This window comes from Protomyctophum bolini, assembly GCF_963924005.1.
Source record: "Protomyctophum bolini genome assembly, chromosome: 2".
Taxonomy (NCBI): Eukaryota; Metazoa; Chordata; class Actinopteri; order Myctophiformes; family Myctophidae; genus Protomyctophum; species Protomyctophum bolini.
In genome coordinates this window covers 32,368,987-32,394,391 of record NC_137863.1, presented here as the reverse complement: position 1 = coordinate 32,394,391, position 25,405 = coordinate 32,368,987, and the positions used below count along the sequence as shown (strand labels likewise).

Sequence of the window (25,405 nt, the reverse complement as noted above, 5' to 3'; positions counted from 1 at the left end):
TGATGTTGTTATACGTAGTAATGCTTTAATATAAAGAGCGTAGTGTGTTGGTGTAAAACATTTCCAGATGTCGTAAACCGAGATGGGAAATGCCTTAATTGGCTGGTCGAGTCCTAACATCGCCTGAATGCAAAGCGAAAAGGCACTGGAGGGGAAATAATGCTTCTGTACTTTTCTTGGCAATAATATCTCGCATCTTCTGCAATCCTCTGCTTTTATGGACACGGGAAGGGTTTACGTACGTACGTGATGATTAGAAGCCAAGCAAACCCTTCTCTCTCTAATGTGCCGTCCACTGTTCTCAGTCCAAAATACCTTCTGTGGGCACAGCAAATGAAACAGGCCTGCGATACGGCATGTCAGCACGTCGAAAACTTCACTTTGAATATAATCCCCTCTGACAACCCCCCCCCCCCCTATCTACTACAGTGGTTGCATACGTTGCAGTGCAGGCCTACTGTATGTCCTGACATAGCTGAATGTGTGAATCTGGGCCAAGCCATAATGCACTGTGCTAATCATTTCATTGTGAACGTCAATGTTTCCTCATCAGCCAATTAAATATCCAGCGTTGGAGATCAGTGAATCAGCGTGAGAGAATTCACGTGGTTCAGTTCATCGACTACCTTTTTTCACTGACGAAAACTATATGGAAACTAAATCAAAACTAAGCTATGATGACTAAAAAACTAAGACTAAATATATTGACAATGTCGTCAACAAATAAAATGTAGACTAAATGTTAGGAAGGGACTATAGTGGACAAGTGATCCAGTATACTGTAAGTCATTTTACACTTGGTTGCATGCTGAAAATAGCAGATCTACGAGCTCACAAGCGACGTGTTGTGAGCTTGTAGATCGGCTATTTTCAGCAAGTGTAAAATCAGCCAGACGGCATCGAGGCACCGCCAAAGTCGACTAAAGTCTTGTGAAATCTATTTGACTAAAACTAGACTAACACTAAAAAGCATTACAGGTGACTAAAATGAGACTAAAGCTAAATGAAAACTAGTCAATAAGAGACTGCACTAAAACTAAAATCTAAATGTGCTGTCAAAATCAACACTACTGGGTAGTTAATGGCAAGGCAGAAGTGCGCGTGAGGACTCTGTTGACATGCATGCACCGAATTCCAATTTGCTTTGGAAGAGGTTAAAGGGTGACAGGGGAGCCATTACTCCATTTCCCTTTTGTGCATTTGATACTATTCATGGCGGAATATCACATTTCTGATCATTTTCTCGTCACGGCTCAGATTTCCGATGATGTGTTTTGATTTTCAATTTGGAGATAGTTTTCCAATTGACAGCGCGTTGTTGGTGGACACTGAGCGAAGCAGACTTGAGGATGGAAACGGTGTGTGTGTGTGTGTGTGTGTGTGTGTGTGCGTGTGTGTGTGTGTGTGTGTGTGCGACTGTGCGTGAGTGTGCGAGCGTGCACGGAGTCTCTTAATCATATCCTAATGTCAATAAGTCATGAACCCCACAGTTGTCCAAGCATCCAAGGACCATTCTAAATGTGTATGCATTTAATTCGAGCTCATTCGGAGCAAGACATTTTGAAACTTAACAAGAGTGACACAGGCATTCTTTCCTAATCTATGCGGTTACATTTTATTTTACCTTTTTTCTTTTTTCCATCGACTGAGACACTGCTTGTTCAGTGAACCATGTTGGCATTCTTTAATAAAAAAAATAACATATGTGACTGATGAGTTTAATGTCACAGATGTTTCTTGTCCGGTCTTGTTATGAAACTCACTTTCCATTTAACTTTGTTTTGCTACAATAGCGCTCTCTCTTCTCTCATTTTGGTTGCCCTTTTAACATTATTTTCCCTCTCGGCTCTCTCTCTCTCTCTCCCCTGTCAGATGTGAACGAGTGTGAGGAGACCAACGGTGGATGCGAGGCCCTGTGTAGCAACACCATCGGGAGCTTCTACTGCAAGTGTCCCACGGGTCAGAAACTGAAGGACGACGGCAAGACCTGCCAAGGTGAGTCCTCTGCTGAGTGACCCGCACAGTCCATGCTAATTTAAATACAATCTTTGTATTTTTCCAGTTTTTCATGTGTCTATGAGGTGACTGTACTTCATTAGACACCCTGGAGTTGTTTTTATGTGCAATGTTGTATTAACTTTGTATTTAGGCTTTCTTTTTGGAGGCTGAACCCTTGACAGTCAAACGGGCCAATGAAATAAACAGCAATATGGTGACATCACACTATCAGCCCCTCCTCTAACCCCTCCCACTTTATCATAGAACCCACCACTCAGTTCAGGTGGATCACCAGCCATCACCACCCACCAGGCAAACCAGGCATACTTAATGAACTGGTGGGCGTGGCCACATAAAAACAACATTTTAACAAATACTGTACAATTTTTTGAAAAACAATACCTCCTTAAATATCAATAAGACCAGATGATCATATTTTAGGGTGGAAAAAAATCACGGCACTCCATCTTTAACAGTTTGACTGACTGCGCAATTAATGCCACGTCCACTGCCTGGATTTCACTAATCTTTGAAGAACAACCGCGCCGACATCATCGTTGCTTTTCATGAAAATCCGCTTTAAAACGGTGTAGTCACTTGTTGAAAAATAGTCCAAAGTGGCGATCAACAACAACAGAGCGGAGAAGGAACGCGCCCACTGCGCGTCCCGCCACCATTGGAATGCTTTGGGCCTCAATTTCCCAGAAACCTTTGCATGCCGATGCGACGGGTGTTTTTGCAGTGACGTCATCAAAACGTGTCACCTATATCCCACTCTGTCCGATGGAAACCCTGTATGACTTAAAACGGATTAAAGCGTTAATTAAACGATGAAAACATAACTTAACTTGTTATTGGGAGGGAAGCTATTTAGGACGACGACTAACGTTTCGACCTATGCGGTCTTCATCAGAGTCCTATGACTCTGATGAAGACCGCGTACTGTAGGTCGAAAAGTCTGTATACTATCACCTAATAAAAGGCTCTAAATGTCTGTGCTGCTCCAGTGTCCTCTCCTCCTTCTGCAACGTATCTGCAACGTATGTCCTTGTCCCTGTGAAGCACCGGACCAGCCGTTCCAGGCTTGAGGTGCGTTGGTAGACTCTCAGAGTTATTGGGGTCCTTGAAATTAAATGGTTTGAGAACCACTGCACAGTAAATGGAACAGAGCCTTAATTAGTATCATCAGTAACACGTATCTGTGAAGAAAATAGGGAAGCAGCCTGGAAGTGAGTTAGACCACGTCTACACAGAGACGATCCGCAATCAAACCGCATAGCTTTTTAATGGTTTTGCCCTTTCATCTACACTATGCCGACCACAACGGTGAACGAATCTGTTTTAAAATCGGGTCCCAGAGTGGATAAATATGAAACCGCAACTCTTGCTCCACTGTGTGGACATCCAAATCTGCATATTTCCTGAACCGATGATGCAAAAGCCCATGTGTTTTAACATGCATGTGCCACCGCCGAACAATAATAAACAAAGATGGCAGCACCCAGCGTATTCATTGCATTTGTCCTGCAGAAAATAGTTAATAGTCAGGGCTTTTACAGCGAAATGTAGTGCTCCTACACACCACCACCGTCAGCAACAAGTGGACATGGAGAATAGCATTTTCCTGTCTGTTTTTGTTTACATCTTCTGATTGACCAGATCATTATTTAGTTTTTATAATGTGCCGTATCAAATCAAATCAAATCATAGGAAACAAGACCAAATATCAACTATACTCTTAACAAGCCAAAAAAGAAGCCCAAAGTCGCTTATAATAAGCAGACATGGCAACACTAGTGTTCTTCTCTCTTTTTGGGGCTTTGTGCCAGCTAGTGCTACAGCACCACCTACAGATTGGCCATATATACTACAGGCGCATTCAGGGCCGGGTGCCCCTTAGTGTGGACATATAATTGATTTGATTAAGTGTAAACGTTTTGACAACGACTTTAGTTATCTTTTCCAGCGTCTCTTTGTAGACGCAACTTTATTCTGTGTGTGCAATTATACAGTAGCCCATTGGTTAATATGCTCCCATGGGAGCATATTAACGAATAGGTTCTCCAAGTTCTCCAAATTCCCTTGGGCATGAGATTATTTTGCTTTATTGGTTTCCAATAAAGCCAAATTCTTATGTTGCATTGCTTTTCTACACTGATGTACCTTTGTTATTTTATTTGTGCTTCTTTTCCCCCGCAACGTTCATTAGCTAGCACCCATTTGAAAAAAACTAAAAACTCAATGTATTCAGTGGTCTGGCTATGCTGGCATACAGTCTCTGGCTCTGATTTATCTGCAGAAGAGAAGAGTGTTAGCAGTCTGCTGTAACAAGATCAGTGCTCACTGAAAGCCGTACATCTACCCTGCATTTACCCTTCGGATGTTTTGTTACTGTTGAACGCCAGCATCCCATTTCTTGGCTAACGTGTGCCAAACAAATAGCCGATAACACAAACTCAAAACACATCGTGGCGAGATTGTAGATCTGCTCATTTTGCTGAAGATATTTATTGTAGAGGGGGAAAAAAACAAGCCTTTTTGCACTGCATGGCAGAGTCGTCTGGTTTCCAGGCTGCTGATATCCATTGGGAATACGGTCAACTAAGTCAGGGGGGGGGGGTCGCCAAATTATTTTGGGGGGTCCCAAAATTATTATTATTATTATTTATTTGCAACTGAGACATGGCCAAATCATTTCCGGGGTTCCAAGGACAAAAATGTTGAGAACCCCTGAACTAACTACATTTAAAATATACACTTCTATGGGGGGGGGGGAAAGGAAATCATCATATATACATTTTTAAAGAAAGTACGAAAATGGAAAGACGTTTACTTATCGTACTTATAAGTACAGTACTTAATAATTAATGTACTTCGTTACTTTCCCCCACTGGTCGTTAGAACAGGACGTTGTCACAGCTGCGTTTCATATAGCATTCGTTACCCTTGCTGCTATACTGATGTCTAGTCTAATGGCTGAGAAAACATTTTCCCACAGCAGAGAGCTCACAATTGCTCGTAATTTGCAGGCATTTACAGAAGCTGCATGGAAGCAGCAGAGATTGATGTGTGAATGATCGGTGGTGCTTGTATGTATGTATATGATGCTATCTGTCTACACTGAGCTGTTGTTGACTGCATTCCTGCTGCGTGACAGGCGACCGCCTGTGTAGATAGGAAGAACCTCATGGGATATATAACTGGATCCCAGGCCTACATCATATCATACTTAACCAACACATAATGAATTCACTTTATTATAAGTAGAATAGAATAAGCACATTTTGCGGCATTGGGCCGCCGTAGGCAAGCAAGCACATTCTCTACTACTCTGTGTGAATCCAGTCCTTGGCAATGTACACTATACATTTTCCCCCAATCAAAGACATCTGCTCCGGGACGTGGAATTGTCTATATTCCTGGCATGGGCAAAAGAACGTCGAAGTTCAACGGAGAACAAATGCATCTTTTGTTCAGTGTGAAAGAGAGAGAGAGAGAGAGAGAGAGAGAGAGAGACAGTGTGAAAGAGAGAGAGAGAGAGGAGAGAGAGAGAGAGAGAGAGAGAGAGAGAGAGAGAGAGAGAGAGAGAGAGAGAGAGAGAGAGAGAGAGAGAGAGAGAGAGAGAGAGAGAGAGAGAGAAGGCTTGTATACAAAAACGTTTACAATTTACAATAGAATCCCTGTTGGAACCCAGTGGTGGAAAAAGTACCCAATTGTTTTACTTAAGTAAAAGTATAAATCCTGCAAAGTAGATGTACTGTAAAGTAGAAGTCCCGTATTCAAAATGTACTCAAGTAAAAGTACAAAAATATCGGCATCAAAATGCACTTGAATTACTAAAAGTCAAAGTACTGCTATTTGTAGACAAATTCAAAATGTGCACACAATCTTTTGAAAATAGCCGATCTACAAGCTCACAAAATGTGTCGCATATTGTGACGCATTAATGTATGTTTTCAAAATCAAAATTTAAATCTCCAAAGTAACTAGTAACTAAAGTTTTCCTATTATTGTAGTGGAGTAAAAGTACAAATGTTGGCTCTGAGATGCAGTGGGAGTAGAAGTAAAAGTACTGGAAATTTGACATACTCAAAACTCATATATATGAGCACAAATACCTCGAAATTTTACTTAAGTACAGTACTTGAGTAAATGTACTTAGTTACTTTCCGCCCCTGCTGGAACCCAGCCCAGATATAAGCTCCCGGTCTCATTCTTGGCTGCATGGCTCTTTGAACACTTGAACTCTCTGCACTTTATATTTATTCACTATTCATTGTTGTTTTTGCACTCTAATTGTCCTGTTTTGCACTTGTCCTAACTGCACTTTGTTGTCCACCAATCCAAATTCCTAACATGTTTACATATCATGGCAATAGAGCGTCATGCATTTTCAAAAAGCATTTATTTAAAGACCTTTTAAGCGTCGTACAAGCCAACGCGAGTCGTGACAAATCATGACAACAAACACAATAATTTGGACCAAACAAATAATTACAAAGAAGAAAAACAAACAAAAAAAAGTGTTGTAACCTGCCGTATTTTTCTTCTTTCTAATTATTTATTCGGCCCAAAACATTGTGTTTATTGTCATGATTTGTCACAACTTGAGTTGGCTTTGTCCGCAGCGTAAATGTCTTTAAATAAATACTTTTTGAAAGGTCTATGGAAAATGAACGGGGAATTATTTTCCGGGTCTCTCAAGGGGGTGGGACTGTGACGCTCTATAAAGGCTTCTGATTCAGATTCAGATTCAGATTCTCAAAATTTTTATCCCACGATTTTGTAACCCAGTTTTCTTTTCACCCAGTGCCAATTATCTAATGTAATTCTGGGCGCTACACTTCCTCTGCCAACCTGGGGGGGGGGGGGGCAGCGGACTAACCTCATGCCTCCTTCTATGCATGAGGAGTCCAAGCTGCTTCTTTTCACCTGACAGAGGGGAATTTCCCCGGCCGGACGTAGCGCGTGGAAGGGACACGTTATTCCGATCAGTTCCTTTCCCCTCCATCAGGCGCCCCGGCTGGCCAGGGGGAGGTAGTTTTAGAGACCAGGATTACGGCATGTTTTTGTGAGGGTATCTACTATCTACCCTAGGGGACACGGGGAGAACATGCAAACTCCACAAAGAAAGGCCCTATCGCAGATCTGATTCTGAATGAGCTGCGTTTTCTGTGACTGGCAGGGATAACAGAGGTGGTGGCGTGGGGCCAACGGTGACTGTAGTGTTGTCAGGCACAGTGGCGGGCGAGGGCATGGGGGCACAGCCGTTTCAACACTCATGCCTCATTTAATGTCTGTATGCCAGAAAAGCCCTGCCGCAAAGGTGAAGGTGAGGTGACAGCGCTTATTGGCACCTTGTGCGTACGAGAGTGACTCTGTCTCTCTCTCACAGATGGATAGAAAGAAATCGTACCAAAAAACATACACGTCGTGCGCAGTTGCACACACACGCACATGCACACGCGCACACACACACACACACACACACACACACACACACACACACACACACACACACACACACACACACACCAGTGGTGGAAAATAACGAAGTACAATTACTTCGTTACTGTACTTAAGTACACATTTTGAGAATTTGTACTTTTATTTACTATTTTTCTTTTTCTGTATTTTTACTTTTACTTCGTTACATTTACAAGTAAAAAATCGTACTTTTAATCCGCTACATTAAAATTGGACACCTTTCGTTACTCGCTACACATTTCCATGCGAAATATGCGTAATCTCCGCATTTTCCACATAAAGTTTATAAAGTCATCGCCTCACTCATTCGTTCACATTCACACAGAAGCATGGTGGTGCGGTGCGTTGAAAAAGCTGGACAAGAAGCGCCCGTCTCTCTCTCTCTCTCTCTCTGTCTCTCTCTGGTGCGGTGAATAAATAACAGCGAGCCGCGCTGTGTGTGTGTGTGTGTGTGCGTGTGTGTGTGTGTGTGTGTGTGTGTGTGTGTGTGTGTGTGTGTGTGTGTGTGTGTGTCTGACGTGCGCTGCATCTGCTGGTTATTGCAGTTCTGTTTTCGTCACATTATGTGACGAAAACAGAACTGCAATAACCAGCAGATGCAGCGCATGTGTATGGGACTCACATACACATCTTAACGTCAGGAATGTTACACGACTCACCCATCCAGGTGATTGGCACTGATTGCAATAATAATCACTGTAGGCCTAGTCTTTACCGTGCATTGCATGTCTGTCGAACGGGATGGTCGTTAAAGTTGATATCGGTTTCAACTTTATCCCCCAATAATGTAATACACATTTACATGCATCTCAATGGGAGACAGTTTGCCCTGCAAAGTGGAGTGGTTGGGGCTTAATTAGTGAAGGGCTAATTATAATGCGTGAATTCACGCAATTATAATGTCTGTTTTGCAAATTGCAATGGCTCTCCCCATTCTCCCCTAAATTACTGTGGACCCCAATCTGAAATATATTTTTGTGTGAGCTTGCTTGCACCCTGAGTTGTTTGTAATGATAATGAGTGGCCAGTTTAGTTTCTAGTGTTTATCCCAACACAAACATATAAATGCCATTGATAATGAATGGCCAGTTTCGAGACGAGTGTTGAAATAAAGCCACTTTTGGACTTCATTTCTTTGTAGGCATTTTGAAAAGCATGTTGTACTTTTTACTTGTACTTTTTACTTGTACTTTGTAATTTTTACTTTTATACTTAAGTACATTTTTACACCGGGTACTTTTTGTACTTAAGTACATTTAATATGAGGTACTTTTATACTTTTACTTAAGTAACTTTCTTAATGGGTACTTTGTACTTTTACTTAAGTAATTTTCAAGTAGAGAATCAGTACTTCTACTTAAGTAAAATATTTTTGTACTTTTTCCACCACTGACACACACACACACACACAGTGTGAGAGAGAGAGAGAGAGCGCTATTAGCACTGCAGCTGCTTTTCCAAAAGCAACAGGTAATCATGCTCTTTTTGACAGTGAAGTCAGAGTTACAGTCGAGGTATTTGAAAGTCTCTCCCGTTAATGGGGACTCATTTTGTTCTGGTATATCCCGTCAGGCATTTGCACATACCAGCATAAACTACATGCCGATCCTTTTATGCTTAACTTAGCACTCTGCTCTTTATCAGGCCGGCATTGTACACATCTGTTAGAAATTTCCATGCGATACGTGAAGTACTTTGTGAGAACCTGTGGATGTTGTACATCCATGTAGCATGTCAGATCAACATATGGAATGAATTCTGTACTGGCCATATATGGAGCGTGTCTTGAGTGTACAGGGTTTGATGAGGTCAGATCAACAGGAGTTGCTGGCCGGCTAGCGTTTCCCTTTGCCTGGTTTGGCTCTTGTTCTCATCATGACCTTTATCGTGGCTTCGTCTGGGCTTGAGGAATTGCCTGCAGGTGTCTTTATGGGACAATTTTTTTTACCCCAAAAACAGAAATATGATAATTCGCCCGGAGACCCAAACTAGTGAAAATAGCAGCGTTGTGAGCTTGTAGATCGGCTATATTCACTACTTCAATAATGTGTGGAATTTCTTAGATTTGTTTTAACACGGAGCTCTTGTTAGCACAAACAAAAGTTGTTTGGCAAATCGGAAAAAATGCAGAAATAGAGCGTTCTTCTGAGTGCTTCAAAATGCCACTGAGCAACTTCCACCTAATTAAAACCCATTCCAATTAAACCACGAGATATCTCGTGAAAAGCAATTCATACCGTCTTGGCCATCCACGAGAAATACAACATTTGATTAATAAGCATTAATCCAGCTTTAAAAATACTTTTTTTTGGCTGGCAGCAGGCGCGGAGACTCCGGGGGTGCCTGGTAGCTGAAACACCCACGGTTAAAATAATAAGCCAATATGCACCCACGGTCCCACGTATTATGAAGACTGAATTTCCCCTCCCGGGACTTTGAGCACTCACAATCATTATTGAAACATGACGCCCCTGGCTGGCAGTGACCACGGCAGTGAGGTTGGGCCTCACTGCCATGTTAGATACAGTACATCCTGATCGTCGGTGCTAACCGCGTGCATGGGCACGCAGTGTTTTTTGTGCACAGAATGGGATATATAATAGAGCCTAATAAAGCATTAATCCGAGGTCGCGCAAAGAATAAACGTCGTCCACACGTTGGCGCACAGCCAGCTGGAGCGAGACTAGACTGATATGGAGGGCATTCACTTCCGGGTCGGGCGGATGGATGTGTCTCTTCTTTCTTTGCTCTGTCGTAGAAATTTAGGGATAAACACTTAATAATACTCCAAGTTACAGTTTGGTGTTGTTTGTTTTATGATGTCACTGTCCCATTTGGTGAATGCCTTGAGGCTATATGTTGGGGGTTGTTTGTGTGGGAGTGAGCTGTAAAAGCTGTCAGACTGCCTTTACAGCTCATTTCTTGTATTTCTCGGGCACTGGCCTCACGATCCAGCCTAGAGGGCTGGACAGGATTTTGCAGAATGATAGTTTGGAACCAAATGGACCCTTATGGGGTCTGCGGGCCAATTAGTGTCAATTCGGGGGTCCTTGACATGAAAAGGTTTGGGAAGCAAAGCTGCTTTATAAACCCTATGGTCCCGAAGCCAGTGTTTGGGAACTAGCTGGTTCTTCTTGAGGTCCACACAGTGCTGTCATGGCCCAGAAGCATGAACAGTATGTGTTGGCAACAGATTAGAGTGCACAGCAGCGGCGCTCCTCCTGACCTGAGTGGATGGGTTCGCTTTTCGAGACCCCATTCCTTTCTCAAAATGTTTGGATTCTAAATATCATATTCTATCTCTGGCACTTATCAGATTTGGCTTTGCTGTGTGCATGGTGTGTGGCTGTGCAGGTTATTGGCGGCACTTTGTTTCAATATCAAAAGAAAAAAAGCATATAGACACACTAAATCAAACCGGAGCCTGTTCACATTCCTATATAGTTCAATACCTGAATCGCATGCCCGCTTTGTAATCTCTGGTATTTTTGACACACACGCGTATATATGTGTATTTATATCTATAGCCTTTGAAGTAACTAGAGCAAGTACAGCGGCCAGCTGTATTTAACGGTTGTTATTCATCATAACACCACTTCTGTCAAAATGAAGTATCATTCTCCTGGACTGCATGTCCAACTGCATGAGTTGGACTGTACTGTAGGCTAGCGCTATACAGTGAAGGGAGGGGAGGTATTACACTTGGGGGAAGGAGAGAGAGAGAGAGAGAGAGAGAGAGAGAGAGAGGAGGATCTTTAATTTGACAGACATTCAGTTTTTGCATGTGGAGGGGAGGTTGACTGTTCCACAGGGAAATTGACATGCAGAAAGGGAAAGAGAGAGAGAGAGAGAGAGAGGGTTGTGTGTGGAGGGGGTTGGCTGAGTGAATATGAAGGTAGTTCTGCTTCACAGATGAGTTGCCACTTAAACCAAACCAGGATTCTTTGGAGTGCTGGTCGCTTGTGCGTAATTCTCTTCCAGTCTGATGTGTCTTGACAAAAGCCCAATATTGAAGTTGAAGAATTACCTTTTTTTTGCACATTTTTGGATTTGGCTGGGATTTCTTCCTCCCTCAATGTAAAAATCTTTTTTTTTTAGATTTTGTTTTGTTTTACAGGGATATTCTTTTTCCTTGTAAGCCCTTTGGTTTGTGTTGTTAGTCATGGCGCTAGCGTCGGGATGCTGGATACTCCTCGTGCTGTTTCTCGAGGCTCGGGTGCACCTGGCGTTGGGTGCTAACTATCCCTACAATTACTACAGAAGGATGTGCTATAGGCCACACTGCTTCCATCATCATGGATACCATCACGGCTACAACATGCAGGCTTACCTGGCCGCACCAGGTGAGTTGGGTTGATCATCATCACGCACCACTTCAAGTGCAGCATATAGGCTACGTCACTGTTTCTCAAAGAGCTTTCAAAAACACAAAAAAGCAAAAGAAAACATGGCACATAATTTCTTGAATATATAAAAGAAAAATGTAAGGGTCGCGGCGGAATGTATCATCATTTCTCTTGTGGCCATGGGTCACTGGGCTAAGACGTTTGGGAAACACTGGGCTAGGTGCGTTCATTGGACTTGGGTGATTATGTCTAAAGATTGATAAGCACTGTCTTGATCGAGCCCTGCTATTACATATGGAGAAAAATATGTAGTATACTTAACTAAAAAGGTGCAATTATGTGTGGTTGCGCTGCCGCGAGTTGCAATTAAGGAATCCGCTGGGAACTGAATTCCGTCTTAGCATTTATCCATATATTGATATGTCATGTGAAGCATGCAATGGACTGACAAGCATGTCCAAAATCTTCACTTTGAACAAAAGGCAGGTTCTCAGACCAAGACCAATAGTGTGTTGCCTGCACAGCAACCACACTAATGATGGTAGCTGTTAATAAAAGGTAATCATATACTGTTAAATGTAATGTCAGTATATGTGGTTCAAGAGCAAGAGAGTTACTACACATTTATATGATTTATTTTTATGGGTCCCTTTATTTTTTGGTTTCCTACATTTTGTTCTTAATTATTATTATTTCAAAACATTTTCAAAAAACATTCCCCCAAAAAGCAAAGAAGAAAGAAAGAAATTCCATAAATTAGAAAAACAAATGTTTTTAGAAGTGGTGAAAAGAGCCGATCTACAAGCTCACAACGTGGCGCGAAGCTATATTTTCATTAATTTGGGTCCCGGGTCGAATATCTAATTCCTGTTTTGGGTCACGGTCTGAAAAGTTTGGGAACCACTGTCCACTGCTGTAGACTGCAGAATTCAAGCAGGTGTTTATTGTCACACTTGTTATATTACTAATGAGAATGTTGCTGCGCGCTGCTGGCATGCGGTTGAGCCAGACTCTGTTTTATCGCTGACATGCTGATATGTGTCTGCTGCATGTACTGTACTGTATGTTGCGTGCCGCCTGGCACTGCCCCGATAACGTCTGTACCAGATCAGAGCCCGGGCCGGGGCAAGGCTTCTTGTTCTTATCAGTGCAGAGATTAGCGCGCCGCAGGCACTGAAGTACGCATCATGAAAGAAGCGTTTTGTAATGCTTGTACAGAAAACAGCCATAGGACCTGACTCCAGATGGGGAGTTTGACAGATGAAAACAGCCATAGGACCTGACTCCAGATGGGGACTTTGACAGATGCCGTCAACAATGATTATGATCGAGCGTTTTGGTTTCATGTGTTGCCCGACGGCAGTTCTGAGGCACAAGATAATACCACGGAAACGGCCCCAGTGTTTAACGTCCCGTCTTATTACGGATAATCCGGCTCTGCGGCAACGAGATGCTGCCGTTAATCACGTCCGATTGCAGGAGGTGGGTGAGAAAAAAAAGGTCGGGAATGATCTGAAATCATTAACGAATGCAATGCATCAAACAAACCATTTTTGCAGGAAATAACTAAATTATATATTTTTTCCATTGCCGGAGGAAGACTAGCATCGGGTCGTGGTGGAGGCTGTGGGCACAGAACTAATGTGACTTTATGTTAAGTCAGAGGCTTGCTGAGGCTTTGGCTTATTGCTCGGATCAGGGATCGTGTTCTGGATGTGGAAACCCAGGCGGGAGGGGGGGGGGGGACGACGACTCGTTCGCTGTGCTGCTGCAGCCGTCCCACAACACTGGACGAATTTCATGAGAAGCCAAAACCAAAGAAAGCCATGCATGTGCCATGGATGGAAAAGATGGCTCCTGCCAGCTTTCCTGGATGGGGTGAAGCTTAAGTTTGGCATCCGACTGAATAAGGGGAAAGTGTGTTCGGTCCCAAACACTAAAGTTGAAGATGTTGTTGGCCGCTGCTTCCTGAATCATTCAATGGCAGAGTACTTGATGGAGTGTCCTGGCGACATTAAAGCAAGTGCATTGTGGAAATTGCTTGCACAAATAATCCCTTTGTTCGTCTCAAGACAATGTTATTTCACGTGTCAAGTCATTAATAACATTCGTCTGCTTTTTACACAACAACCCATGTCACCCTCCATTGTGTCACAAAAGCTTTAAAACCCCCCAGAGAGGTTTTTAACCCACATCTGCTCTCTCCCTCTGTTTATGGCTCTGATATGAAAACCGTTCTGTGGTGGCGTGTCATGTGTGTGATGAGGCTCAGCTGTGCATGTGGCTGCCATCCCACATAGCGTGACAGACACGTACGGGGGGCTCTTGGAAACAGACGCTGTCCTTCTGTTTCGAGTGCATGTGCTCTGGGACCTGGGTTCCAGATCCACTTCCACAGTGGCCCCCGGCAAGTAATGTCCCCTGCAGGCCACACGATGACATTATCCACAGGATGACATTATCCACAGGATGACATTATCCACAGGATGACATTAGACACAGGATGACATTAGCCACAGGATGACATTAGCCACAGGATGACATTAGACACAGGATGACATTATCCACACGACGACATTAGACACAGGATGACATTATCCACACGACGACATTAGACACAGGATGACATTATCCACACGACGACATTATCCACACGATGACATTATCCACAGGATGACATTAGACACAGGATGACATTAGACACAGGATGACATTAGACACACGAATGACATTATCCACAGGATGACATTAGACACAGGATGACATTATCCACAGGATGACATTATCCACAGGATGACATTAGACACACGATGACATTAGCCACAGGATGACATTAGACACAGGATGACATTATCCACAGGATGACATTATCCACAGGATGACATTAGACACAGGATGACATTATCCACAGGATGACATTATCCACAGGATGACATTAGACACACGATGACATTAGCCACAGGATGACATTAGACACAGGATGACATTATCCACAGGATGACATTATCCACACGATGACATTAGACACAGGATGACATTAGACACAGGATGACATTAGACACAGGATGACATTATCCACACGAATGACATTATCCACAGGATGACATTAGACACAGGATGACATTATCCACAGGATGACATTAGACACACGATGACATTAGCCACAGGATGACATTAGACACAGGATGACATTATCCACAGGATGACATTATCCACAGGATGACATTAGACACAGGATGACATTAGACACAGGATGACATTAGCCACAGGATGACATTAGACACAGGATGACATTAGACACATAATGACATTACCACAGGATGACATTAGACACAGGATGACATTAGCCACAGGATGACATTAGACACATGATGACATTAGCCACAGGATGACATTAGACACAGGATGACATTAGACACAGGATGACATTAGCCACAGGATGACATTAGACACAGGATGACATTAGACACAGGATGACATTAGCCACAGGATGACATTAGACACAGGATGACATTAGACACATGATGACATTAGCCACAGGATGACATTAGACACATGATGACATTAGCCACAGGATGACATTAGACACAGGATGACATTAGACACAGGATGACATTAGACACAGGATGACATTAGCCACAGGATGACATTAGACACATGATGACATTAGCCACAGGATGACATTAGACACAGGATGACATTAGACACAGGATGACATTAGCCACAGGATGACATTAGACACAGGATGACATTAGACACAGGATGACATTAGCCACAGGATGACATTAGACACAGGATGACATTATCCACAGGATGACATTATCCACAGGATGACATTAGACACAGGATGACATTAGACACAGGATGACATTATCCACAGGATGACATTATCCACAGGATGACATTATCCACAGGATGACATTAGACACAGGATGACATTAGCCACAGGATGACATTAGACACAGGATGACATTAGACACAGGATGACATTAGACACAGGATGACATTATCCACACGACGACATTATCCACACGACGACATTAGACACAGGATGACATTAGACACAGGATGACATTAGACACAGGATGACATTAGCCACAGGATGACATTAGCCACAGGATGACATTAGACACAGGGTGACATTAGACACATAATGACATTACCACAGGATGACATTAGACACAGGATGACATTAGCCACAGGATGACATTAGACACATGATGACATTAGCCACAGGATGACATTAGACACAGGATGACATTAGACACAGGATGACATTAGCCACAGGATGACATTAGCCACAGGATGACATTAGACACATAATGACATTACCACAGGATGACATTAGACACAGGATGACATTAGCCACAGGATGACATTAGACACATGATGACATTAGCCACAGGATGACATTAGACACAGGATGACATTAGCCACAGGATGACATTAGACACAGGATGACATTAGACACAGGATGACATTAGACACAGGATGACATTAGACACATGATGACATTAGCCACAGGATGACATTAGACACATGATGACATTAGCCACAGGATGACATTAGACACAGGATGACATTAGACACAGTATGACATTAGACACAGGATGACATTAGCCACAGGATGACATTAGACACATGATGACATTAGCCACAGGATGACATTAGACACAGGATGACATTAGACACAGGATGACATTAGCCACAGGATGACATTAGACACAGGATGACATTAGACACAGGATGACATTAGCCACAGGATGACATTAGACACAGGATGACATTATCCACAGGATGACATTATCCACAGGATGACATTAGACACAGGATGACATTAGACACAGGATGACATTATCCACAGGATGACATTATCCACAGGATGACATTATCCACAGGATGACATTAGACACAGGATGACATTAGACACAGGATGACATTATCCACAGGATGACATTATCCACAGGATGACATTATCCACAGGATGACATTAGACACAGGATGACATTATCCACAGGATGACATTATCCACAGGATGACATTAGACACAGGATGACATTAGCCACAGGATGACATTAGACACAGGATGACATTAGACACATGATGACATTAGCCACAGGATGACATTATCCACAGGATGACATTATCCACAGGATGACATTATCCACAGGATGACATTAGACACAGGATGACATTAGACACAGGATGACATTAGCCACAGGATGACATTAGACACAGGATGACATTAGCCACAGGATGACATTAGACACAGGATGACATTAGACACATGATGACATTAGCCACATAATGACATTAAACACAGGATGACATTAGACACATAATGACATTAGCCACAGGATGACATTAGACACATAATGACATTAGACACAGGATGACATTAGACACAGGATGACATTAGACACAGGATGACATTAGACACAGGATGACATTAGCCACAGGATGACATTAGACACAGGATGACATTAGACACATAATGACATTAGCCACAGGATGACATTAGACACATAATGACATTACCACAGGATGACATTAGCCACAGGATGACCTTTATAAATGAACGGGTCCGGGTGCGGGCGGAACGTAACGCAACGCAGCGCGGGGACCCACGGGGATCCGCACTGCGCGATGAAATAAACAGCAGCTGAGCTGGGGTTTCTCCTCAACAGATGCATTGCGAGCTTGTAGCTCTGCTATTTTCACAAATATCTCAAATGTTTTAATTGGACATTTTGCGTAATGAGTACTTTTACTTTTGGTACTTTAAGTACATTTTGATGCCAATGTACTTTTGAATTCCGGACTTTTTACTTGACGAAGTATAGTTCTACATTGCAGTATTGATACTTCTACTCAAGTAAAACATGCAAGTACTTTTTTCCACCACTGGCAATAGATACTGCATATTTCAGTATCTATATAAGTCGCCATTGAAAAAAGAGGGCTTCTCCGTCACAACATAGTGTGATCACATTAGCTGTATCCATGTTATTGTTATTGTTTCCAATAAGTGGAACATTCAGCGGTCTCTGACTGTCATTGTCTCGGGAGTAGAGGACGAGGAGGAGGAGGAGAGCATTTGTTTCCGTGATGAATGGTCAGACACTATTAAGGGATTTGTGGTCATTAAACTGTTCACGACTGAATTACAGTTTCACAATGTCACATTGTTTCACGCCGGTCAACAAGAGCCCGGCCTTTGGATCATCATGTTATTGTTATACCCCCCCCTCCTTGGTTTTTCACAGTGCTTCCTGTGGTGTGTGAATTCTTGACATAGTTGCTTTTTTAAGGTAGGTACTTGCATAATGCATAATGAACCGCACGGAGCAACACGTTGCTTTGCCAGACACGGTTATTTAACTTGGCCCTGTAAACGACAGGCCTTTTTATGATGTGTTAGTGATTTTTACAGACATTGACGAGTGGCCAAGAGCCATTTGCACTCAACTTGTAATATTTCATGTTTGTGTGATGATGGCCGTATAAGACGCCTGGCCCCGCAGCGAGCTACATTTCCCGAAACTCCTAAACATTTCATTAAAACTATATATAGTATTTTGTATTATATTGTATGATGCACACAAGCAATCAGTTGTTTAAAGGACATATTCAACTTTTTCCATTTATTTTGTGTTTTTGGGGCTCCCATATGTGTTTTCTCTCCCCACAAATAACCAATTTTGAACAATCAGTCTTTCATATCATATAGGTGCTTTAATGGAAATTGCTCTCAGGAACAGCTCAACTGTCTTCAGTTTGCATTTCCACTTTGTTTACAATCTCCACCATTGTTGATTTTCCAAGCTGGCATGGAATGGAAACGTGCCTGGTTTTATCTAGCATCAGTATTATAATGACTCAAATAATAAATAATCTGCATATCAGCACCCCCACCACCTCAGGACATTGTGGTACTGCAGCTAAAACTCCTTTCAAAGTCCAGAAAGAAATGACAAGGGCTGGTTATATCAGAGTGGTGATTGAGGCTCAAACAATTAGAAATAACTTTGAGGGACATTGACAATATGATATTAAATACAGTTTTAAAAAGCATGTAATTTGCGCTTTAACTCTATCTCTACCGCTAGCTGTTAGCATAAACCCCAGTTCCCAGTGCCAGCATATGCGTTCACTTTAAAAAGTCGGAGTTTGCCCGCCCCCAACACCACAAACTATTGCTACACACACTCGTATAATTGGAACACGCACACACTCTTTAACTTTCGTCAGAAGCTTTTACATGGCGGCAGCGTCGCGGTAACCTGACTCCGCCAGATGGGGCAGCAGAGAGTACACTGGGTTCCCCTCCTCCTGCTCCCATCTGGGAACTCTCAGGCAGACTTGATGCTCCGGCCACCAAACGGCCTGGCCAATCTATACTAGGACCACTCTTATTTCTGATTTATATTAATGATTTGGCCGCAGCTTTGTCCTTCTTGTTTCCTGTACTTTTTGCAGATGATACTAATTTATTTATTTCACATACTGATTTCTCAGCTCTAATGGCAAAGGCTAATCACGATCTTGAAAATATTTCAAAATGGTTTAAATTAAACAAATTATCTCTGAACATAAAAAAATCCAATTTTATTATATTTACATCAAAAAATAAAAAGTATTCTAATTCTAACACCTGTCTGTCTATAGGAGATGATCCAATTTCTCAGGTTACATCAACAACCTTCCTTGGTGTAATCATCCATGAAAGACTAAGCTGGACAAACCACATTAGCCATGTCTGTAAGAAAATATCAAAATCCATTGGCATTATTGGCAAATTCCGTAGTCTGGTTAATCAAAACTGTCTCCCAACTCTTTATTATAGCTTAATTTATCCATATCTTATATATTGCAATATCATTTGGGGAGCTACTTATAATACACACATCTTCACAAACTCCACATTTTGCAAAAAAGATTCTGCAGGATTGCCACATACAGTGATTGGTCTGCTCATTCTGCCCCTCTTTTTAAACAACTCAATATTTTACCAATCTTTAATTTAAATACATACCAAACCTGCAACTTTATTTTCAAAGTATTGTTCCAGCCAGTTTCATTTCCTTTGCCATGTAAAGACTTTTTTCAGTTCAACAGTGATGTGCACCACTTCAATACGAGACAGTCAAATCATTTACATCTCCCAAAGTTCCGTACTGCTCTGTGTCAGTTCTCCATCAGATACAGGGGGGCCCAGCTATGGAACACCTATACAGCAATCTCATCAAATTCTACTTCATTAAAAAATTTCAAACATAAGTTTAGGACCCACTTAATTGACCAGATCATCTAATTATAATTATATTTCTTTGTATCATCTATTATTTTCTCTAATCATGTAAATAACCAAAAATTCTAATCATGTTCTTGTTGTGTTTTTGTTTTGATTTGTTTATGTTTTATATACTGCAGTGCAATCATGTTTTCTGGATATTCTATATCTCATATACAATGTTTCATTTTAATTTATATAGGTAGAGGCCTCGTATAAGCCCCTTGGGCTTTTTTGCCTCAGCCTAGCACCCTACCCTTCTCATATTTATATGTTCACTATGCTGTTTTTTATACTGTGCTGAATAAATAAATACAAATACAAATCAGCGGCAGCTAGAGGCGGGATCAAGGCATACACAGTGCTGCCTTCAGTGCCTTGGCAGCACTGTGTATGTGGATGGCAGAAAATCCACCCAGGACAGCGATCCCAGAATCCGATTTATGGAGGCTTGAAAATCCTCCTTTCCAACTGCTTTGCACTGTGAATATATTTTCAATCCCATAGTTGGAACGGTGGCACGTTGCTATAGGAACCGGACCAATGTTAAAAGCTTCCGTAGGACTAAAGCATTATGTAGACGGAGTATACGTTGGGGTACGTATATATACAGACCTGGAATATGACGCCACCTATAGCGTCGACATCCGTATATATACAGACCTGGAATATGACGCCACCTATAGCGTCGACATCCGTACATATAAGGACTTGGGAAAAAAGATTTAAGCACGTCTCAAGGTCTGTGGCAGTTATGTGAGAGGTGGGAGTTCCACCAACCATGTTCAACCCAGATTCGGCTCAAACAAGGGATTCAATTAATTTCGCTCCTATGCCACTTAAATGTGGAACGCCCTACCAACAGAATCCCTACACTCCTTCAAAACCGCTTTCAAAGAGCACTTACGGGCGGATTCGAAACTGGCCCCTGTAAAAAAGTTAACGTCCCCCGCCCTCCCCCCCCCCTTTTCCATACTGTATACACATTTATATATAATGATTTATTTTCATAGAAATGTATATATTTGTACGTCTTTAAAATGTTCTGATGAATTGAAAATGGAGGACCCTGATGCAAACAAGTCTTTTTGAAATGTAGGCTACCCATTCTACATACTGTGAATTCAAAATTTCAATCAATCAATCAATCAATCAATCAATCAATCAATCAATCCTTATTCAATCAGGCGGATCTAGTTGACTGACTTAATGTAGTCATTTTCCTGAATATGGTGCCAGACTGAATGTTAGCAGTCCAAAACAGAGAAACAAGTAATTTCAAGGCACGTCAGATCTCACAGGCGGTCCGTCACCGAGCGCACAAAACAATAGATCAGTCTGTGACTGACCCTCAAATGAAGTGGGGTTTTGGAAATTGGCTTGTCTCGTTTGAAATTGTTTCTTTTGTTCTCCGGGAGCTCTTATTATAAGATGAAGAACCCACTCACTGCTTTATTATTTGTTTATAATTTCCCCCCCGTGCTTAGCTGTGTGGAATGTGTATATTTTGCATCCCGGCAGCTCATTTAGTTTCCGTATGTTTCTGGGCTCCGTACCCTGGGGACTCTCTGAGGAGCTGAGGAGGAATTTAAATTTGGTTTTAAATGTTCAGTAGTTGTTACCACATGGGGGACTTTTGTTTGTTTGGGTAGTGATGCGCCCGTGGAGTACTTCTACCCCTCATCCATCATTCCTTTGCTTTAAGTAGTAAATCTTCATCCTTACGACCATATTAAATTCCTCTCTCAGTCTCAGCCTAGCCGACAGCTTGCTGGACCCCATTTTCGACTGGTAGTTATCTCCTAATGGGATATGATTTGTAGAAAATTTGTACTAATTTCTCTACCGTTGAACCCTTGCTCCCTGTCTCTCCCTCCCTCCCTCCCTCCCTTGCTCCCTCCCTCCCCCCCTCCCTCTCTCCCTCTATCCTTTCCTGCAGACATTGATGAGTGCCAGGTTCACAATGGAGGCTGCCAACACAGATGTGTTAACACCAGGGGCTCCTACCACTGCGAATGCAACCCTGGTTCTCGTCTACACGTGGATGGAAGAACCTGCCTTGGTGAGTATAATGACACATAGACAACATTGAGGCCTGGGGTTGTGTTGTACAAGTTAAGTTACCCTCTCCTCTATGCCAGTGAGCAAATGACTTCTTGTAAATGAAGTAATGCAGATGTTTAACAATAATTCAACTCTTGAGAGCGTCAAATTAAACCAAATATAAGGGAATCGCCATAGTATATGCGTGCGTGCGTGAGTGCGTGCGATCCTCTTGGTCTTGACCAATGGAGTGTTTACGCAGAACCTGCACCTTGTTTCTATCACGCCAGAAGCATTAGCTCTGCACGGCGGCCTTAACTCATTTAGACCTGAGGACGCGTCTGTGTCACCTTATAGACATTAACCTCTTTAACCATTATTTTAAACTTCATCTGTTGAAACATAGCAGATCTACAAGAGTGCCGCGCTATGAGCTTGTTTCTTGTAGCAGCTTGTATAGATCTGCTATTGTATAGCTATTGGGGGTCCTTGGAACAACATTTTTTCAGATGGGGGTCGGTGGCCAATTACATAATCATTTGAACCACTGACATAGAAACATAAGTTTTTCAGAAAACTATCATGATTTAGAAATCATGTCTCAAGTCTCAATGGGTTAAAGCTTTTAAAAAAAATTAGCTGATGGAGCACGAGTTGTAAACTCAATATCAGCTCTGCACTGCCAGGAATGTATACAGAGTGTCCTCTCACACGTTTAGGATGGAAAATGTAAATGTACGCTGCTTTTCTTGGCTTTGGCATGCTGTCAAAGGGATGGCTTTTTGCCGTCAGAGGGAAAGTGGATGCAATAGATGGAGATAGATAGTGTCGCTGAACGCCTTTGTGTGTGGTGGCAGTTTAGGGAAGAGATGATTGATTGTGCTAATAATCAAAGTGGCCGTGTGACATGTGTCTGTTGCTTATCAGTGAGGTGGGTGGCGGTCTGGAGATGGAATGGACTGGGAAAACAAATTGCGTAGCAAACAAAAAAAATAAAAGTGTATCCAAACAGCTGATATTAATTTTGTAGATTGAGTCTTAAAATGTTTTGATTTGATTACACATGCAGTGTTAATTTAACTATGAGATATCACATTGCTCAAGATCTGAGTGAAAAAAAACATTACACTATTTTTATAATTTCAAGATGCTGCCTCTCTAGACATCTTGCGAAATCTCTTCACAGATTAATTTTTCACAAACTACACCAGTAAATACATTGTGTGTGTGCCACCATTTTTTTACACCCTAAAACATGATCATCAGGTATTATTATAATATAAGGAGGAAGAACTTTTTCCAAAAAGTGTACAGTATTTGTTAAAATCATGCTTTTATGTGGACACACCCACCAGTTCATTACGTATGCCTGGTTTGCCTGGTGGGTGGTGATGGGTGGTGATCCACCTGAACTGAAGACACACCCACAGCTGTAGTTGTATGATAAAGGGGGAGGGGTTAGGGGAGGGGCTGATAGTGTGATGTCACTATATTACTGTTTATTTAATTGGCCCGTTTGACTGTCAAGGGTTCATCCTCCAGGAAGAAACCCTAAATACAAAGTTAATACACCATTGCACATAAAAATGACTCCAGGGTGTCTAATAGACCCACATGGAAAACTGGAAAAATACAAAAATGTGACAAAATTTGGGTTTTTCATGTCATATGAAAGCAGTGAATCATAGCTTCAAATTGACATATTGGTTGTTCAGTTTGACCCACCAGTTTTGGAGATATGGCTCATAGAGTAATTAATGTTTTGCTGAAAACAGCAAGTTGAGAAAACAGGCAAAGGTTCACTTCTGTGGACTCTTAACATTACACCTACAGTAGCTACATGTTTAAGCATTTTTTGTACATTTTTGTCGATTTCTGCTCTGATACTTATTTCAGACATGCTCTAGTATGCGAAGAGTCTGCCTGTGCTATTAACTCATTTAAAAAATGAGTCCTCTGGTGAAAAGCTGGAATTTGCATGATGGCAGGGTCTCAGTCAAATCTGGTCACAAATTGTGGCACTCCCTCTTTCAATGTAAAATGCCGTGTCATCCCTGTGCACCTGCCGAGGCAATGTCGATGTCAAATAAATGAATGACATGGACATTGCCCAGACGCACGGACGCAGACATTGCCCCAGACCCACGGACGCAGACATTGCCCCAGACCCACGGACGCAGACATTGCCCCAGACCCACGGACGCAGACATTGCCCCAGACGCACGGACGCAGACATTTGGGGGACATACCAGTAAGACGCCTTAAGGCGACAGGCGACCGATGGGCTGACACACTTGGTGCAATAATAAGCTAATGTGAAAAGGGTTTCTTCTTATACGCCTTGGATGGCAATTGGATGATTAGGAGGCATTTTGGTGCAAAAATGTGTTTTGCAAAAATCCACCTGTTGTTGGCGCTATAACAGGCCAATGTGAAAAGGGTGGGATATATTCCTCAGCCTAGTAGGAAAGTCTGTGAATGATGTAACGTAAATTGCACGCTGCTTTCATGATTTGAGGCTTTTTGTTAGAAACGGGCTAATCGTGCAAACTTTGCATGCCAATATTAGCCAATTAGGATGAAATATGAAATATCGGACAGATCCGTCTTGAACACATGACTATAGAGATACTGTGTAATGATTTGCGGGATTTTTGGACAATATCCAAAAATGAGTTTTACAAAAGTCGGCCTCCTGGTGGCGCTATAACAGGCCGTTCTGGAAAATGTGGGGCAGAGGTTCATCGTCGGCATCCAGGGAGTGTGCGTGCAAAATTTGGAATCGACGGGTTAACGGTGCCAGAACGTTGTTGCCTTCGGTCGCAACAATACGGACAAAAGCTCTTCTAGTTGTGAAAATTACATGTCATACTCTTTGAATAAAATTTACTTAAAAAAATAAAAAGCTCTTCTAGCTCGCCAAGGCCGATCCCTACTGATCCTTTCTAAGAGCTCACAATGTGTCTTCACTGTCTTGGCCGCTACGCATTGTGAACCTGTAAGATGTATTGCTATTTTTGGTCCGTATAACACCATCATACGACGGAGCATAAACATTAAGCATAAGGCACATAAAATGTTTCATAGCACAGCTGAAGGCCAAGCTGTCTAGATTGGTTTGGCTGTATGAAATGTGTATGTCTGTACCTAAATAAAAAAAAATGAAAAAAGGAGCTGTCACAGAAAACAGCGCTGTACGTGCATGACGCCATGAAACAGAACCATCCACCGCTGGCCA

General features: G+C 42.2%; 1 protein-coding gene across 4 annotated transcripts in view; it reads left to right on the top strand.

Annotated features, from left to right (window-relative positions):
• Window positions 1–25,405, top strand: part of megf6b (multiple EGF-like-domains 6b) — a gene marked incomplete at its 5' end in the record, with an annotated part of 140,491 nt that overhangs the window by 65,130 nt on the left and 49,956 nt on the right. The window contains 2 exons of one of the 4 annotated variants that reach the window (XM_080786041.1): window positions 1,873–1,995; window positions 22,064–22,186. In XM_080786041.1, coding sequence (XP_080642167.1) covers window positions 1,873–1,995; window positions 22,064–22,186 — 246 coding nt within the window. Of the gene's footprint in view, window positions 1–1,872; window positions 1,996–11,347; window positions 11,829–22,063; window positions 22,187–25,405 lie in introns of those variants that run through there. The other 3 variants (XM_080786044.1, XM_080786042.1, XM_080786043.1) reach the window with 3 other exon arrangements.